General features: G+C 42.2%; 1 protein-coding gene across 1 annotated transcript in view; it reads right to left on the reverse strand.

The window, feature by feature from the left end:
* The window catches only part of foxo3b (forkhead box O3b), a 43,084-nt gene extending 27,291 nt beyond the window's left edge, over positions 1 to 15,793 (reverse strand). The window contains exons 1-3 of the mRNA XM_079642809.1: positions 15,609 to 15,793; positions 14,462 to 14,860; positions 13,427 to 14,145 (exon numbers count right to left, since the gene is read on the reverse strand). Of these exons, the coding sequence (XP_079498935.1) occupies positions 13,427 to 13,978 (552 nt within the window). The 5' untranslated portion in view covers positions 13,979 to 14,145; positions 14,462 to 14,860; positions 15,609 to 15,793. The remainder of the gene's footprint in view (positions 1 to 13,426; positions 14,146 to 14,461; positions 14,861 to 15,608) is intronic.
* Positions 15,794 to 15,999: the final 206 nt, after the last annotated feature.

A 15,999-nucleotide genomic window follows, 5' to 3' on the forward strand; every position in this document is an offset into this window, starting at 1 on the left:
AGCCATTTTGAGACCCTCCAGGTCTTAAAGTCATTGTTTCTGGGTATCGGTTACTCTCCTCAGCAGCACAGAGGGACTAAGTGATTGATGGACAGATGGTTCCTTGATTGGTTGGGATGAAGGTCGCCGTGGGAACAGAGGGATGAGCTACAAGTTGAGAGGAATAACACACGCATGCACCAATAATGCCTACAAAGACACCACCATACAGGGTGAAGGTGAAGGAAGGGCTGAAGGAGAGTGTGTAACGCAGAAAGGAAGGCTATATGTCTGGGTAGAGTGGTGCCCAATGTGCCTTGGGGATTTGGACCTATTTCATGCTCCCATAAGCAATGAAACGCACAGACCCAGACACACACACACAAACTCAAATGCTGGGCATTCTCTCTGCCCAGCTACCCGCATCAGATGAAAAAAGCATGGCACGTGGTGAGAGACGGAGGGACAGAAGAACAAAGATAAGCAAGAGAGAAATCTGCTACAATATGCCTTCCCTGACGGATGCAGGAGAGTACTCTAACTCATCATAAAAAACTTCCTTTTAATGTTTCTGGCTAAAGAAAGGCTTTCTGCGTCAACATTGAAAGTCTTCAGTAAATTTTCCTGAGAAAGTAGGTTGTGGCTTTTCAACCTTCACAGAGAAAAGCATGCATGAGTCCTCTAATAACACTGTGCAACGTTTGAAAGGCAAAATAGCACTTTTCTTTCCAAAAGCTATTGTTCACACTGGGGGTTGAGTTTAGTGAAGTCAAGTTAATCTGTGCAGAGTAAAATCACAAACAGTTTTACGGAACAAGTATAGTGTAAATACGGCCAAGTGCTTAAGGGTTTTGTTTATAATTGGATATATAAATACAATTTGGAAAATGTACGTCAATGGACCCTCACGAGGGGTGTGGAATGTATATATATATTTTTAATAATAGTGGTTTCTGGCCTAAAGGAGCTCTCAAAGGACATACAGACAAAACATATATGTTTATGCTCAAGGATATTTCCTTTCTAGCAGTTGAGTTTTCAATTTTTTTCAGATATGCCCAGCTGGTCCATGAATTTGACCCCGTAGACCTTTTTCGCATATCCTTCGTGTCCTATCTATGTTTTAGACCTGGACATCAAATGCAACACTCACATGTTGAATTCCAACAGGGCAGAATATGTGGGAGAAGGTAGAAGAGGTGTGTTGCTTTCAGTTCAACGGCTGACTCAAGTAAATCTGGGACTGTAGGGTTGTGGGTGAGAGTCCTACAGAAAGCTTTCTCTCTGGGTTACTGAACTAGCATCCAAATTCTGACCTTTTCCTTTTTTCTCAGCTTAAAGTGGACCTATCATGCTATATTTGAAAAATATATTGTAGGACCATACCTATATAAAACATGTCTGAAGTTTTTTTTTCAAAATACCAAACAGATCACCCATTGTAGCCATGGCTCTTACTGCTCAAACCCCTCTTTTGCAGCCCTATAGAGAAATGCAGATTTTGGGTCCTTAGCTTGAAAAAAAAAAGAAGAAGAGGAGGTGGAGCTAATGCCTGTTCAGAATTCTACCAGAGATAAAGTTAAATTCTGCTGTGATAAAACGCCAGCCTGTTCTAAACCACATCAAGGATTATTTCTGAAACAGTATGGAGCTCAAATGCTTTTTGTCTTGTGGGTTTATCACAACTTGAGTTCTTTTTTTATTTCCTGCTTTTTAAAAACACATGTGTTCTACAGTACAGGTTAGCTCTGAGTGTTAGCGAGGCTTGCTAATGTAAACAAAGATGAGATTACGTCCAAAACACGTCAGGCATTGTTTCTGATAGCAACTTTCTGTGGGTCCGCCGACGTCAGTTCGGATGGACACGTCAGTTCGGATGGAAATCTGTATCCGCTCGTTGTACGCCCGTTTTTTTACAGTTCCCCGACGCACCGGGGACACATATTTATGTATAAAAGACATCACAAAGTGCATTTTGCATGATAGGTCCCCTTTAAAAAGGTAGATAGATATACTCCTGCCTACACCCTGCAGTCAGATTTAACTAATTCAGCAGACTCAACCTAAGATCGGCTCTTTAGCTCTCAAGGTTTTTCTTGAATAAAACAAACTTTTTCAAAACAAATTTGGCTTAAGGTCAAGTCAGTTTGCACACTGTCAGGAAACACATAGGGACATGCTTATTAGATTGACCCTTATTTGCTTCTGCTGCTGTGCTCTACAGGCATATCTGCTGACCCTTATCAACCCCCCAACCCTCTCTCTTATAAAATCCAGGTGTGCAAACACAAAGGTTTACCTAGGCCTCATAAACCATAACAGATAAGACAAGAGGAGGGTAGAAATTAAGAGGAAGGAGGCCCAGCTCGGATCCACAGTAACCTCATCTGGGCTGTGACTTGGCCTCATTTTTTCATCCCAAGATGACACGAGACCGAAAAAGTGGATGTTCTGGTACAGATATAAGGCAATTTACTGCCTCATCCACTCAAAAGCTAAGAATGAAATCGGTTAAAAGAAGAGACTGCCAGCTGTTATCTACTTCGTAATCATAAGGTCACAAGTTGGAAAACTGATATGATCAGCTAGTTCTCAACAAGACTTTTGGGCATCCGTGCTAGCGGTTATGTGAGGTCTTTCTAGTGGAAAGCAGTATCAAGTTAATAATTCATCCTTTGGGACACATGAATGTGTTCACCAGATTTCATGCAATCCATCCAATAGCTGTTGAGAAGTTTCACTTAAAACCACTATGTCAAAGTGAGAGTGGGACTTAAATCACGAGCATGCATCGTCTGAGAACCACGGATGTCAACATGTGAAATTGTTCCAATCTATCAAGTCAATGATGAGATATTGTTCAAGATATGTGAAAGTACGGGTATTAAAGGTATATTGCATGGCTGAGAGATGATGAGTGGATGTGATAGATCTCAGATATGTTCTTAACTCGCAGTGCCCCAGAGCAGATGGTTACCAGCATTTAAAGAGTGACGCGAGAAAAATGGTCAAGTTGAAATTCTATCCATCGCATGTTTTCTCTGTACCTCCTTTGCAGTTATAACCTCTCGTGCAAGTGTTTCATATTTGATACATGTGGAAAACAAAAATTACACAAACAACGTGACAATATTTTTTTCTGCTGCTGCCATCAGTCTTTCTGTTTCTGTGTTCAGCGGTTAAATCAGGATCAACAATGGCTTGCCTTCATCCCACAGTAACCCGCCTCCACTCACACATCTCAGAAGTCCAGGGACATAGTGGTGACTTCATGAAGAGTGGGATTAATGCTAAGAGGCTGCCGTGTATGGGACCTTCAGGCAGAATAACACAATGGACTGAAAAACGCCAGCTATGTGCAAACATCTGAGTAGGCCTTGAAATACAAACACACACACAAAGAAAGTACTTTGTGCTGAATAATTGCCAAAGGAAAATTATGGGAACTATTATCAGATACCCAGAAAAGAACAGAAAGCGTCATTCCCTTGTTTTAATGATGCATGGAGGACGTGGAACATTGGAGCCCAGCATGTGTACAGCAACACATCTCGAGCTGTGTAATTCATACCAGAAACTGACACGCTTTGCATGTGTGACTCTGACCTATAGGATTTCACAGAGACAAGAGAATCCTGTGTGTCCAGAAAGAAAGCCTGTGTGTTGAACAGGTGGCTGGCAGGCTGGATGCTTGATGGCACAATCTTTGCTTATCAAATCTGGGAGTGCCGTGTCTGTGGTTGGAAAGCTTCCATCAGTAACTCTGTAGTCTATAGAGTATGTAAAACTGTGTACTGGCTACACAAAATGTGGGAACACAACAGACTGCACTCTGGGAGTCAGATTAAAAACAATAAACTAGGGCTCTGTGTTGGCAATGATCTTGCAATATAATATGTATCATGATAAAGGGATTACAATTAAATGTATTGAAATATTTAAGCAAGGCGAGGAAAACTGTCATAGTGCTCGTGTGTGTGGTGGATTATTTACACAATACTATAATTTCTTTTCAGCATTTTATCAATATTTCATTCTTTAAATGTCCCGGTTATTGTTAATATATCAGTAAATCAAGACACCCATATATCCAATATATGCCATAACAATTTGGGTTACAGAAAGACTTCACATCTCTTTCCCCCCCATTCGTCACCTCTCCTCTTCTTCTGCCTCCCCCCTCTGACACAGAAAGCTTTATTGTAGTCAATTAAATGTTAATCAGGAACAGTAGCTCAGCCCGTCCTCTGCAGTCTCAGTGATGCCAGATAGGTGGAGTGGCGTAATCGAAAGAGACAGGCTCAGAAGACAACAAATTAAAGTTTAAAAGCCAAGAGTCGCATCTGTGAGCCAAATACCGAGTTGAGCACTTCAAATCAGACGCTAGCTGATGACTGTTGACAGAGCTTGGATAATGACGCAGGACAGGGAAGGAGAAGCTCAGATCTTCACCTACATCCCCCAAAATACACAACGTCTCAATTTAATAACTCAATACTATTAATGGCTTATCTAAACATGTCTGAACAACACACACAAGAGGGTGTGTGTATGGCATGATGGTGTGTGGTGGTGGAGGGAGTCGATTACAGAGGAGGAGGTGACCGAGAGGCAAGGGGCCCACTTCAGCAATGTGGTTATCGGAGAAATTGAGAAGCAAGGCCAGAATGGGAGGTATGTGCAGTCGACTGTATATGTGTGTGTGTGTGTGTGTGTGTGTGTGTGTGTGTGTGTGTGTGTGTGTAAGCACAGGGGGAGGGGAGATGCTCTCAGTGGGTCACTCTGCTATCTGCTGTCACCCACACAGAGAATCGCCCTCCCACCTGCTTGACAAGTTATCAATTACTATGGAGACAAACAAGTAACAACCCCCCTCCCTTCCATGTCGAGACAAGTATGCATGCCTCTGTGCATTTGGCCTTATGAATATACACACACAACCACACACACACCTACAACATTTGCGTTGATGAAAAGGCCGTCATTCACTTTATTTTAGACTCTTTTCTGCCCAGTGAAACTTCCTGTGCTCCACTGCTCATTTGCTGTTTGATATATTTAAAATATATTTTCTTAAATTGTATTAAAGCCCACTCTTTTGTTGCTGTTACACCACGTGGCTAAGATGACAAGAGGTGGCGAACACTTGTTTTGAATGTTGTCAGCCCATTAAATGACAGTTTACAGTAGTTATCGCTACCATAATAATGCATCAGATCGGACAAACTGCACATTGAAAAAAATGTCCGCAGTTAAAATAAGTAAAAACTTTTATTACATATGTAAGTTAATTACATTACGTACGTTTTGATCGACCCATCCATCTACCTCCATATGCAGACTTTGTCGACTGACTTTCTTGAGATGAAGAAGAACGCTTAGGCGCTTTCTTGCTAACAGGCTGCTGACTACAGCCACATATTTACATCTGAAAGTAGTTTAATGCTTCAGTCCTTTGACTGTTAAAGCTGCTCGTAACTCTTCAAATAACGTGCATACAGTAGTGCTGAGGCATTGAGGTCTTGCACAGCAACTTAGTTTTAGCTTTAATATCCACGCAAGCATGTGTGGTTGTTGAATAAACACTGGCACTTTTTTTGATAAATACGTCAGACTAAAATACACTTTTGCAAACTTTTTGTGTCATTTATGTATTTTTTTCCTAGAAGTACTTTTGTTTGCAGAGATTAGACAGAGCAGACGTGGCTGAGGACGACGTGTAGTATAATTGCAGGTTTCCTAGAGGTTTTATTTATTTTTCCTGTGGCAGACAGACAGCATGATTTTCCAGTCGGACTGGTATTTCTGTATTCTCTCTGAAACCAGCAACACTGTACTGTCCCTTGTAATTTATCGACCCTGCTATTGAAAATTGCTTTTTACTTGACCTTGAGGGATCAAGGGGCGGGGTCATCTAAAGAACAGCTTGCATGGAGCTGGAATAATTAGCCCTGTTGCTCCAGAAGTTAAACACTAGTCTCCAACCACAAACCACCGTTCTGCTTTACTGAGCTTTAATGTTGTCTGTTTATTCTATGTAAAGAGAGATCTGTAATTTCGGTATATTCTTTTTGTTTTGTATTTCTAGGGAATTACATGCACAATTAATTTCTTCCCATTCTTTTTCCATTCACCAGCTCTTGATAGAATGCTTGCAACTTCAGCATTGCTGCGGTTATCTGGCTCAAAACACTGGTTTCATGCACCAACAGTTGGAAAAGATCAGTGTAATCTGATGTTGTATAAACTACTGAGCAACTGTTTTGCAGTGTGAGGGTGCTTTGATAGCCGGATCAGAACTGTTTGTAATTCAATAGGCTCTGGAAATATACTGAAACATGCCATTTCCACTCTAGTTCTACGATATTATGCAGGCTGTGGAACTTAATACCATCTTTATAACTAAGCTCATCACCAATAACAAAATTAATATATATACAGCATATGTAATATCCTTCCTGCAGGATTTTTTGCTTACCAACATATCCTTCTGTTGCCTTAAAATATGTAAATACAGCCAGCGGCCAATTAGCTTAGCTTAGCATGAAGAAAACAGCTAGCTTGATTTTTCCAAACACATAAAACGACTCATTATAGTTTTATGAGGCCACCTACCTCTAAACAGAACTGTTTCCTGTCTTGTGCTAAGCTAAACGTCTCCTGTTTGTTTCTTCATTTTGACCAAACAGACATGAGAGGTATCAATCTTAACTATTCCTTTGAGTTACTGAATATCCTTAAAATCCGGTTTAAATCCAGCCCCTATGTAGCATGTTATCATTTTGTGAGACACAAGTGTTTGCATTTGAGATGCTATCAAGGACTAGCCAGCGCCATATAGATACCTATATGATATCTATCTATATGGCGCTGGGACTAGCCATGTGCAGGCAGCTGGTTTCTCTTTTGCTGTGTGCGTGCGTCTGTTCAACACACCCAAGCGCACACAACACATAAATCCTTTGACCCGTCTGCTCGTAACAATCATCATCATGTAAACTCATTTCTAAAATCTACTTCAAACTCTGGGACTTCTGCAAACAGTTAAGCCCTGCTGGGCCACATTGAGGTTTTAAGACTATTCATTTATTTTACAATCTGCACATTTTCACAGCGACAAAAAACAACAGCGTGGCCATAATGTCTTAAGTGTCTCAATCGTGCAGTGTTGCCATGATGGCGACAAAAAGACAAGAAGGAGTCAAGGGAGTATGGAGTGTAACAAGAGCAGAGGCCCAAGATTTATCTTCTTTCATTAGTGCCCACAACAGATTTCAAGAATTGCGCCTCAGAGGAGCAGGGGAAAGTTACAGGGGGTGGCTTGTTTTTGCTCGCCACAGTGTTTTAAATGCAGACAAATGAGGGAGCTGGCAGGAAAATAATGAGGGATGGTGTTGGTGAGAGAGAGAGAGAGTGTGAAAAAAAGTAGTTAAAGCGATGAAAGAAAGACAGAAACCGTAAAAGGGGTTAGCCTTCAGCCAAGAACAGGCTCTTAAAAATTAATACAGTGATCTAAATTCATCCCGAGTGCATTGAATAATTGAGAACTATCTTTGAGGAGAACAGATCATGCTGTGTGTGACATGGTTGGGGATGGTAGGAACGCAGAAAATGCTGAGAAAACCAAGAGAGAGACCAAAAATCTGCGTCTTCCTTTTCTTTCTTGCAGATACAAATACATACACAAAAACACAGGAGACGTTCAACAGAGGGTCGAAAAGACTTGTGTTTGTCTGAAAGCTTCAACGCCTGGACTGATTATGACAGAAATTTGACAAATTACGTGTCCACTGTCAGATGCAAACAGACGGAGTATAATAGTATAATATAAAGATTTGTTTTACTTCTATTATTGTGCAGATTTAACAAACAATATATGGTGTGTTTATTAGTGAAATGTGGAGGCGTTTGTTGTCAGTTGTTTCTTACCTTTGGACAGAGCCAGGATAAAGTTTCCTTACGTTTCATGTCTTTGTGCTAAGCTAAGCTAACTAGCAGCTTGGCAGCGCTTCAAAGTAACTGTACAACATGAAAGTGGTATTGATACAACGCTATATGCTCTAGTGACTGAATGGGAGCAAATCTCTACAGCTAAGTTTTCAAAATCTAGTTGAAAACTTTCCAAAAAGTGTAGTTTAATAGCTGTTATAAGGGATAGCATAAGGGGTTTTGGAATAAAATGCTCAACAATCACATTGGTGCATTGCTCAGGTGTCTGCACACTTTCGGCCGTGTTCATTTTCAGATAAAAATCTGGAAGCAAAACTCCTCAGGCAACTGAAGAAAATATGTTTTAAATGATTGGAAATGGAACTAGAACAGAGCCTTGGGGTTTCCCTCCAAACAGAGGTTGACTGCACAGGGTGACACTATTCATTGGAGGGGTTTCTGGAGCTGGTGTGTTCCCATAACCCATCGCCCCTTTACCCCCACACCCAGGAGCCCTTCCATTGGGAATCACAGCCAGAGGGCAGTTGTAATACACCAATTTAGAGCAAAGCTTGTTAATTTACTCCCTCAGTTCCCCCTCCTTTCTCCTCCTTCTACTGTCTTCACCCCCCCCCCCACTCCCCTTTTTATTGCTTTTTTGCTTCAGTATGTTCAGTTGGCAATGTGCCAGATCCATCTGAGGGGCCTCCTGATCGCGTTCAGAGTACCTGAGTGCACACACACACAAATTCCCAAAAACACAATTTTTTTGCAGCTTGTGTTTTTATTTCAATTAAGTAGTCTCAGTATTACAACTATTTATTTCTGATGTAGACTGCAGATAATGCTCGCGATCTTAATTTCCAGTTACTAGCAGTCATGTCTTGCAATAATATTCATTGCTGTCACTGGGATCTTATCAGACATAAAGCCCACCCTACTCTGCATTGATGGACTGCCAATGAAAGGACAAATGTTTTATTTTCCTTTATGGCAGCCCCATCTCTTTTGTCAGCCCTGTTCTGCTCTGAAAGGAACAATACATAATTTCAGCCCCAAAGAATCAACACTTTCAGCGTGCAAGGCCATTAAAATGATAATCAACATGCCCTGGGGGCCTGTTTTCCATACGCCTCCAGACAAAGTCAAATTTAGGAATGTGCAGAAAGTAGCCTCTGCGTATGTATCTGTGTGATGGTTGTGCCATAAATGAATCTCTGCTTTTTGTCTTTTTGTAAAGTGAGAGATCAAATGAGGTGTGTTTAACACTTGTGGTTGTTACTCACTGGTTTGTGGGTTGAGCTGCACATGAAATACCTGCAAATAGCATCAATTAAACCATGACACAATGAATAATGTACATGTTGAAAAGCACCTGATTTTGACTTTAGGGGTCTTATAATCTAATGAATACATTTTTGACCCCTGTATAAATAAAGACCTGCGGCAGAGGCTCACCGTCATGAACCCTGGTGATAAGCCTGAACATGACCGGGCGACAGCTCGTTATATGTCTGAGCATGTCTGTCTGTGAGAGAATGTATGGCAGGTTTAGAAAGTTTAACGGTCACTTCATCCGAGGTAGAAAGAACTGTATGTACTGTGAACAAGAGTGAGTGAGGTTGTTAAAACCTCATAATCCTTAAAGGAGAATATCAGACGTGTGTATATGCGTGTGTGCTCACGCAAGTATTTCTGGCTACTGTGAACCTTGTGCTCTAGTGTTACTTAACCCTGTTGTAACAGGCTCCCTGTTCCTAGCAGCTGCCCAATGCAGGCCAAGACCTGGTTATGTCACAATGACAGTCTGCACAATGACAGTCCACACACACACACACACACACACACACACACACACACACACACACACACACACACACACACACACACACACACACACACACACACACACACACACACACACACACACACACACACACACACACACACACACACACACACACACACACACACACACACACACACACACACACACACACACACACACACACACACACACACACACACACACACACACACACACACACACACACACACACACACACACACACACACACACACACACACACACACACACACACACACACACACACACACACACACACACACACACACACTTTCGATTATGCAAAGGATAGACACACAGATGAAAGACACTCAGAGTGTTACAGGCGTGTTTACAGGTGCTATTTTGAGATGCTGCCCGATACTCCCCCTCCATACCAAAGCTTCTCTTAGCACACATTTCAGCAGCTCTGAACCAGACCTGCCCAAACTCTTGCTGGAAATATCTACCACAGGGCCAGGCTGCTCTGGGACAATGTGTGATACTAAAAAAGCCAGCCAACATTGATACTTAAGCTAACAAACTCTTAACAGCACGCAATGATTTGATTATTACGACTAATATAGTTCAGAATGTTTGACTATGTATGGCTATCATATGAAAGTTTTTTTACAAATCTGCCCTGATTATGGATCAGAGCCGACAACGGATGCCTGTTGACAGCACTGAGGTTTGATACTTGGGCTGAAGTCGAATAGTCCATTTAGCTTAGGAACCTTCCTAACGGAGTGAAATGACCCGGAAGCCATGATAAGTGCTGTTTGAATTCTCTAGATGATAGGAAAGAAGGTTTCAAACTTCCTTTATAACCTCCTTTAGCTTAGGAACCACTGGACCTCCCTTTACGAATGGAGAGGAGAAAATGCTGCCCCACAATGCCTTGCAGCCGCAGCATTTGCCGTCACACAACAGTCGGCCGTTCACGGAAACAACCGATTATGACCGAGAAATGATATCATGAAAGTTACGGTGCTTAAGCATTTTTTAAAACGTATGTGGTAACTTGCCAAAGTGCTTTGTTTTGAATGTTCATCAGTATTATAATAAAAAAGAGAAATATGAACGTTAGTTTTTACTGAAATGATCAAATAAAGTCAACATTTCACAGTCTTTACTGAGCTGTGTGGGGTTTGTTCAACTTTTAAAAGATGTTTGAATGGTGATATACACAGTGATAGATGTTAAGGGCTAACGTTTAAAATAAATACATTTGTATTGATTTTAAGATATTTTCATAGTTCATACAATCATACGTATTGGGATCATTTGTATTAATGTGGACCGGAGGGAGAGGGTGACGAACATAAGTTTCATTTTTTATTTCAATTCCAACTTTGGTCATGAAGAATATGTTTCTCTGTTGTCCACGTTCATAAAGCATAAAACAACAGCATCAGAGCACGGTGCAGAGTCTCTAGATGAGTCCCTCGTTCTTATTATACATCCATGTTGTAGTCCGCTGTATAGAAAACTGTAGTTACCATAGTTTCCCCACAGCAGCAGACGCACATTTATGACGTCCGCTGGCGCATCATAAACACGTCGGATAGTGAAAGTGCAGTCGGATTCTCTAAAGCACCGCAGTCTCTTCTCCTAAGTCCTTTTGAATTCTCCTATTCACTATCCCTTAACCCCGAGACGTTTCACTCAGAGGTCAAGGAATAGACGATAGGGTTAGACGTTAGGAGCTTATTTTTGGATTATCCGACCGCAACCCTAGCCCTAAAAATGAATTTAGGAAGGAAATTATAAATCCTGGGTAACATAGTGTACACTGAGTTCTTTATTGTGTAAGAAAAACTAAATGTACTAACATTGAGGCTTCTCTTGGTTAGGGACAATAAGGTGATAAAATATGTCTTAGAGTTATGTTTGGCATTCTTTACCAAGTTTACCAGGGCTAATGATTAACTGACAAAGATATGAAACAGTATGACGTAAGTGGAAACCTGGTAGGGGGGGATTATTTGGATTTGCTCAGCAAATCTCCTCAACAAAGGTGTCCTGGCTGCATGAGACTGTAGGTGTTCAAACCTAGCTCTGTGCGGAGGTGAAACCTACAGTAAGAGTGAAATGGAGTGCAAAGTGGCTTTGGAAAAGTGTCCATACAGAGGTAGTCCTCTGAACACCTGGCTCTGCTGGCTGTCTTTGGTTTCAGATTGCTGTGTTTTTACTAAAACCTATAAATCCTTTGAAATGCTCAAGCCATCCAGCTCACAGACTTATAAGTAAAGGTGTCGTATGAACTGTACCCATTTGTTTTTGTTGTTGTATCAACTTTATTTGAAGAAGAATCAACTAGAGTGTAATGAAAAAAGTGTCTTGTAAGTATACTAAAAAAAGGCATAGGCTGTAAGGTACAGCAGAGATTTATTGACCAACCACGCGTAACACTAAACCCACCAACAGCCTGGCCTTCATGCCCGAAATTCCAGATGTAACTGCCCTGCATGGTGACGGTGAACCTGGCCTTGACTTGGTGGGGCTACACGCACAACCTCCCTCTTCGCTCGTCGCTGAAGCATATCACATAGCAAAACTTGAGAAGCCCTGACAAAATATAACCTATAGGCTCCACGCCCCATGGGACGGGCCTTCAGCCACTGAGGGGTGTTAATCTATGCTCTCTGACCTTCTGCGCCTCCCTCGTTCTTGGACACATTTTGGGGGTCACACAGATGACCAGATAGCTGCCTTTAATAAAAAAAAAGAAGCTTTACCCTCAACAGCACACTGCAACCAAATAGTTATGTAATTCCCCCAAGGCAGATGCCTATCTGACCCAGCAGATAGATCCCTGCCAAGGTTTACATAACAAATGGCAAACAGGGCAATACAGTAGCAGGATGGAAACCTAGCTTCTAAATATGAAGACCTGATGTTACTATAACTGTACCATAACATAACTGTGAATGCTTCTCATTGTTTCTTGACAGCCAAGGTTATGTGTTCAGCAAAGGTCTTCACACTTGAACACACAGCATTATGGTTAAATAGTTTGTTTACATTCAGCTCCTTGTCCTATAACTGGGTTAGCTGCCATACAGTAAACTGCCTTATGTAATTCATCATTCTCAGAGCGTAAACTGGTTGCATCACTCAAAATAGGCTACTGTGTTTCCAGACAAACCGGTTACAACGTTACTGTTTGTTCTAATTCCAGCCATGTGACTGTGACTGGCCTCGGAGGGAATATTGTGCACATAACTCATCCAATGCGTCGAGTATAAAAAAAAGACAAAGGACATGCATTTTAGATGCGATTTCAATCAAAGCCCCACAATCTTATTTGTCTATTAAATGTCTGTGCATAAGTGCAAGATGTCACATTTGGTCAATTTATGAGATAATTATGTGTAGGTCATGAAACCCCACGCTGCTTAAAAAGATTAATGATCTGAAATACCTCCCTGATGGGATTTTTCCTCATTTGCTGTACGTTCTCAGACTGATCTGCAATTTCCATAAGAATGATAATGAGAGCGAGAGGTATAATGAGTGCCAGACGCTCATAAAAACGCAAATGGTACAAATGTGTGCGTGTGAATGTGTGTGTACCTCTGTAAGTTTTACAAGCAGCATGCGTTTTGTTTTTGTTTTGATGGAGGAAGGAGGGGGGGGGGCTTTGTGGGTGAGTGGGAAGATTCTTACCTTCCATCCTGCAGAGCTGTTGCTGTCGCCTTTGTCTTTGAAGTAGGGTATGGATCTCACCATCCAGTCATAAATTTGAGACAGTGTCAGCCTCTTGTCCGGTGTGCTCTCAATGGCTTTGGTTATCAGGTCTGCGTAGGAGAGGTTACCCCAGGCGTTACGGCGAGATGATGCTTTCCTCGGGGTCTGCTGAGCAGCCAGGCCGCTGGGAGTCAGTGCGCCAGAGTTGGCCGTCGGGGAGTGCGAGGAGTGCGGGGAGCCTCCGCTCTCCTGGCCGGAGGAGGACAGCCCTCCATCGGCCACGGGGCTGCTGCTGCCCTGGTCCTCTGTTGCCAAGCCAGAGCCATCGTTAGCCGTAGTGGTGGCGTTATCATCCTCATCATCCTCCTCCTCAGGTATAATATCTGTGTCATTATGATCTGGTTTCACCGCGTTAGAGTCTGGTCGAGGTAGCGGCCAGGTGCAAGATCTGGGCCGCTTCTGGGGCTCGAAGTCCGGATCAATGATCACTTCTAGGTCCGGGAGTGTGTCGGGGAACGAAGCCTCAGCCATTATCTCCCGCTCCGGTTACAATGTAGCCCCCGATGCCAGGTAAAGTTACAAGACAAGAAATGAGGAGCTGTCAAAGTCGCGTCCCATGAATGCGCGCTCCCTTCCTTTGTTGCTATTCCACACCAGCGAAGTCCCACCAGGGCCACGAGCAACTTAGTTATTAGCGCCTGTTGAGGACATGGAGACAGAAAATAAAGCCAACACACTCGGTTAGAGTCGAACGAAAACACAACCTAACAGATGCGATGCAGCGCCTGATTGTGTAGGTTTATTCTATTTCTGTCAATCACGCTACTCCAAACGAAAAATAGCAACACATATTTAAATCCTCGCCTGAGCTGAGCTGGTCTTCATTCTAAAACACTACTTGCTCATCTACACCAAATCCCGTCCTGGTGCACGGCTCTTAATCCTCCCACCGTAAATAAATGGCTGAGGAGAAAGTGCGTAATAAATCCGCTCTCAACACTTTAAATGAAATACCTTGCACGGCCAGTCACTCGCGCTCTGTGGTTTCCCAAAAAAATCCCTCCGAAGAGACTAGATCCCGGATTGTCCACGGCCACTTCCAGATGCCATCTTGACTCTATTCCTCTTTCACTCGTCAAGTGCGTTTGCGATATCGATAGGATGGATGTCGATGTGGAATAAGACTGCCACCTCACTCCGGGTTACTACTGTATCTCGATTTGCTCTCCACACTGCGCTGCACACACACGTTCTCTTACACACATACACACACTTACGTACATACACAGACTCGCGCATGCAAGTCGATCGAGGGCCAGCCCCCTGGATCCTGTGCATGGGGTCGCCTTTTAAAGAGACACTGCAGTCCAACAGGACGGAGCTGTGTGTGCGCAGGTTGAGGCTGGGACACGTCTTGACATGTTAGAGAAAGGCACAGAAATATACAGAAATGTATAGAGGCACACAGCTGAAGAAAGTAGGAACTATTAAAGTCCACTTGCATCAATTATATAAATAGATTTACTGTCAAAGCAAGATCAGATGGGGGTTTACATGTCTTACTTTTGCTTCTGGTGTAACTGGACAAGCATGCTACAGGTTTTTAATTTGTTAGAAATCATTCATCTTGATTCAAAGAAAAGGCTGTGACTGTCTCAATAAAAACGATGAACAAAACAATGACAGAATATTATTGCAGCAGTCCAATATGAAAAGCTATTTAGTTTATTATCATACAAAAGAGAGGTATGCTTAATAAAGTGCTTTTCAGGTTTAATCAATGATGTCATCTGAGTAATTAAACCCCTTGTTTACATATTATTAATATACAGTTATTCAATAAGAGATGAAACATAATATAAACAGTAACTTATATTTCAAATATAACAATACAATATGATGTTTCCTAGAGTCATGTGACTTTTGGTCTTTAGTATGTACACATTTTTTGTAAGTAGTATTGTGAGCTATTTGTTGGCCCTATTTGGTATATCGTACAAAATGAAGCTTATATTATATTACCTTATTGTTATTGACATGATGGTGCTTAATGATAAAGACATTTAAAACCCATTATCTCGTGCTCGGATTTGAAGCTTAAACATCATATTTTGTAATCTCATCCCCCTCGTTGTTGCTACATCATAATGGATGATGGTACCTTTAATCAGCGGACCCCAGATTGTCAATCACGTGTGTCACCGCGCTCAGGCCACGCCCCTTTCTGGCGCCTGTTCCACATCCTTTAGAATGACGTCATGTCGTTTATTAGCCAGAGTTAAGGGGAGAAATCCTAGATTGCTCTCCCTCCTGTAAACGGTGCTCTGGACCTCCTTCCCCCTCCTTCTCTCGCTCTTTCCCCCCCACCTCCTCCTCCGGATAAAAAAAGCCTCGTCCACGGCTTCTTTGTTCCGAGTGCTGCCTGCCTTGCAAGGTGCGCGTCCATCTGCGCGTACTCGCGGTTTCTGTGCAGGAATGCGCGTTCACAGCTGACCATAACAAGATACCCTTTCAATATAACTGCATTGATTTATTGTGTCTATATGGCACTT

This window comes from Notothenia rossii (assembly GCF_949606895.1).
Source record: "Notothenia rossii genome assembly, chromosome: 8".
Lineage (NCBI taxonomy): Eukaryota > Metazoa > Chordata > Actinopteri > Perciformes > Nototheniidae > Notothenia > Notothenia rossii.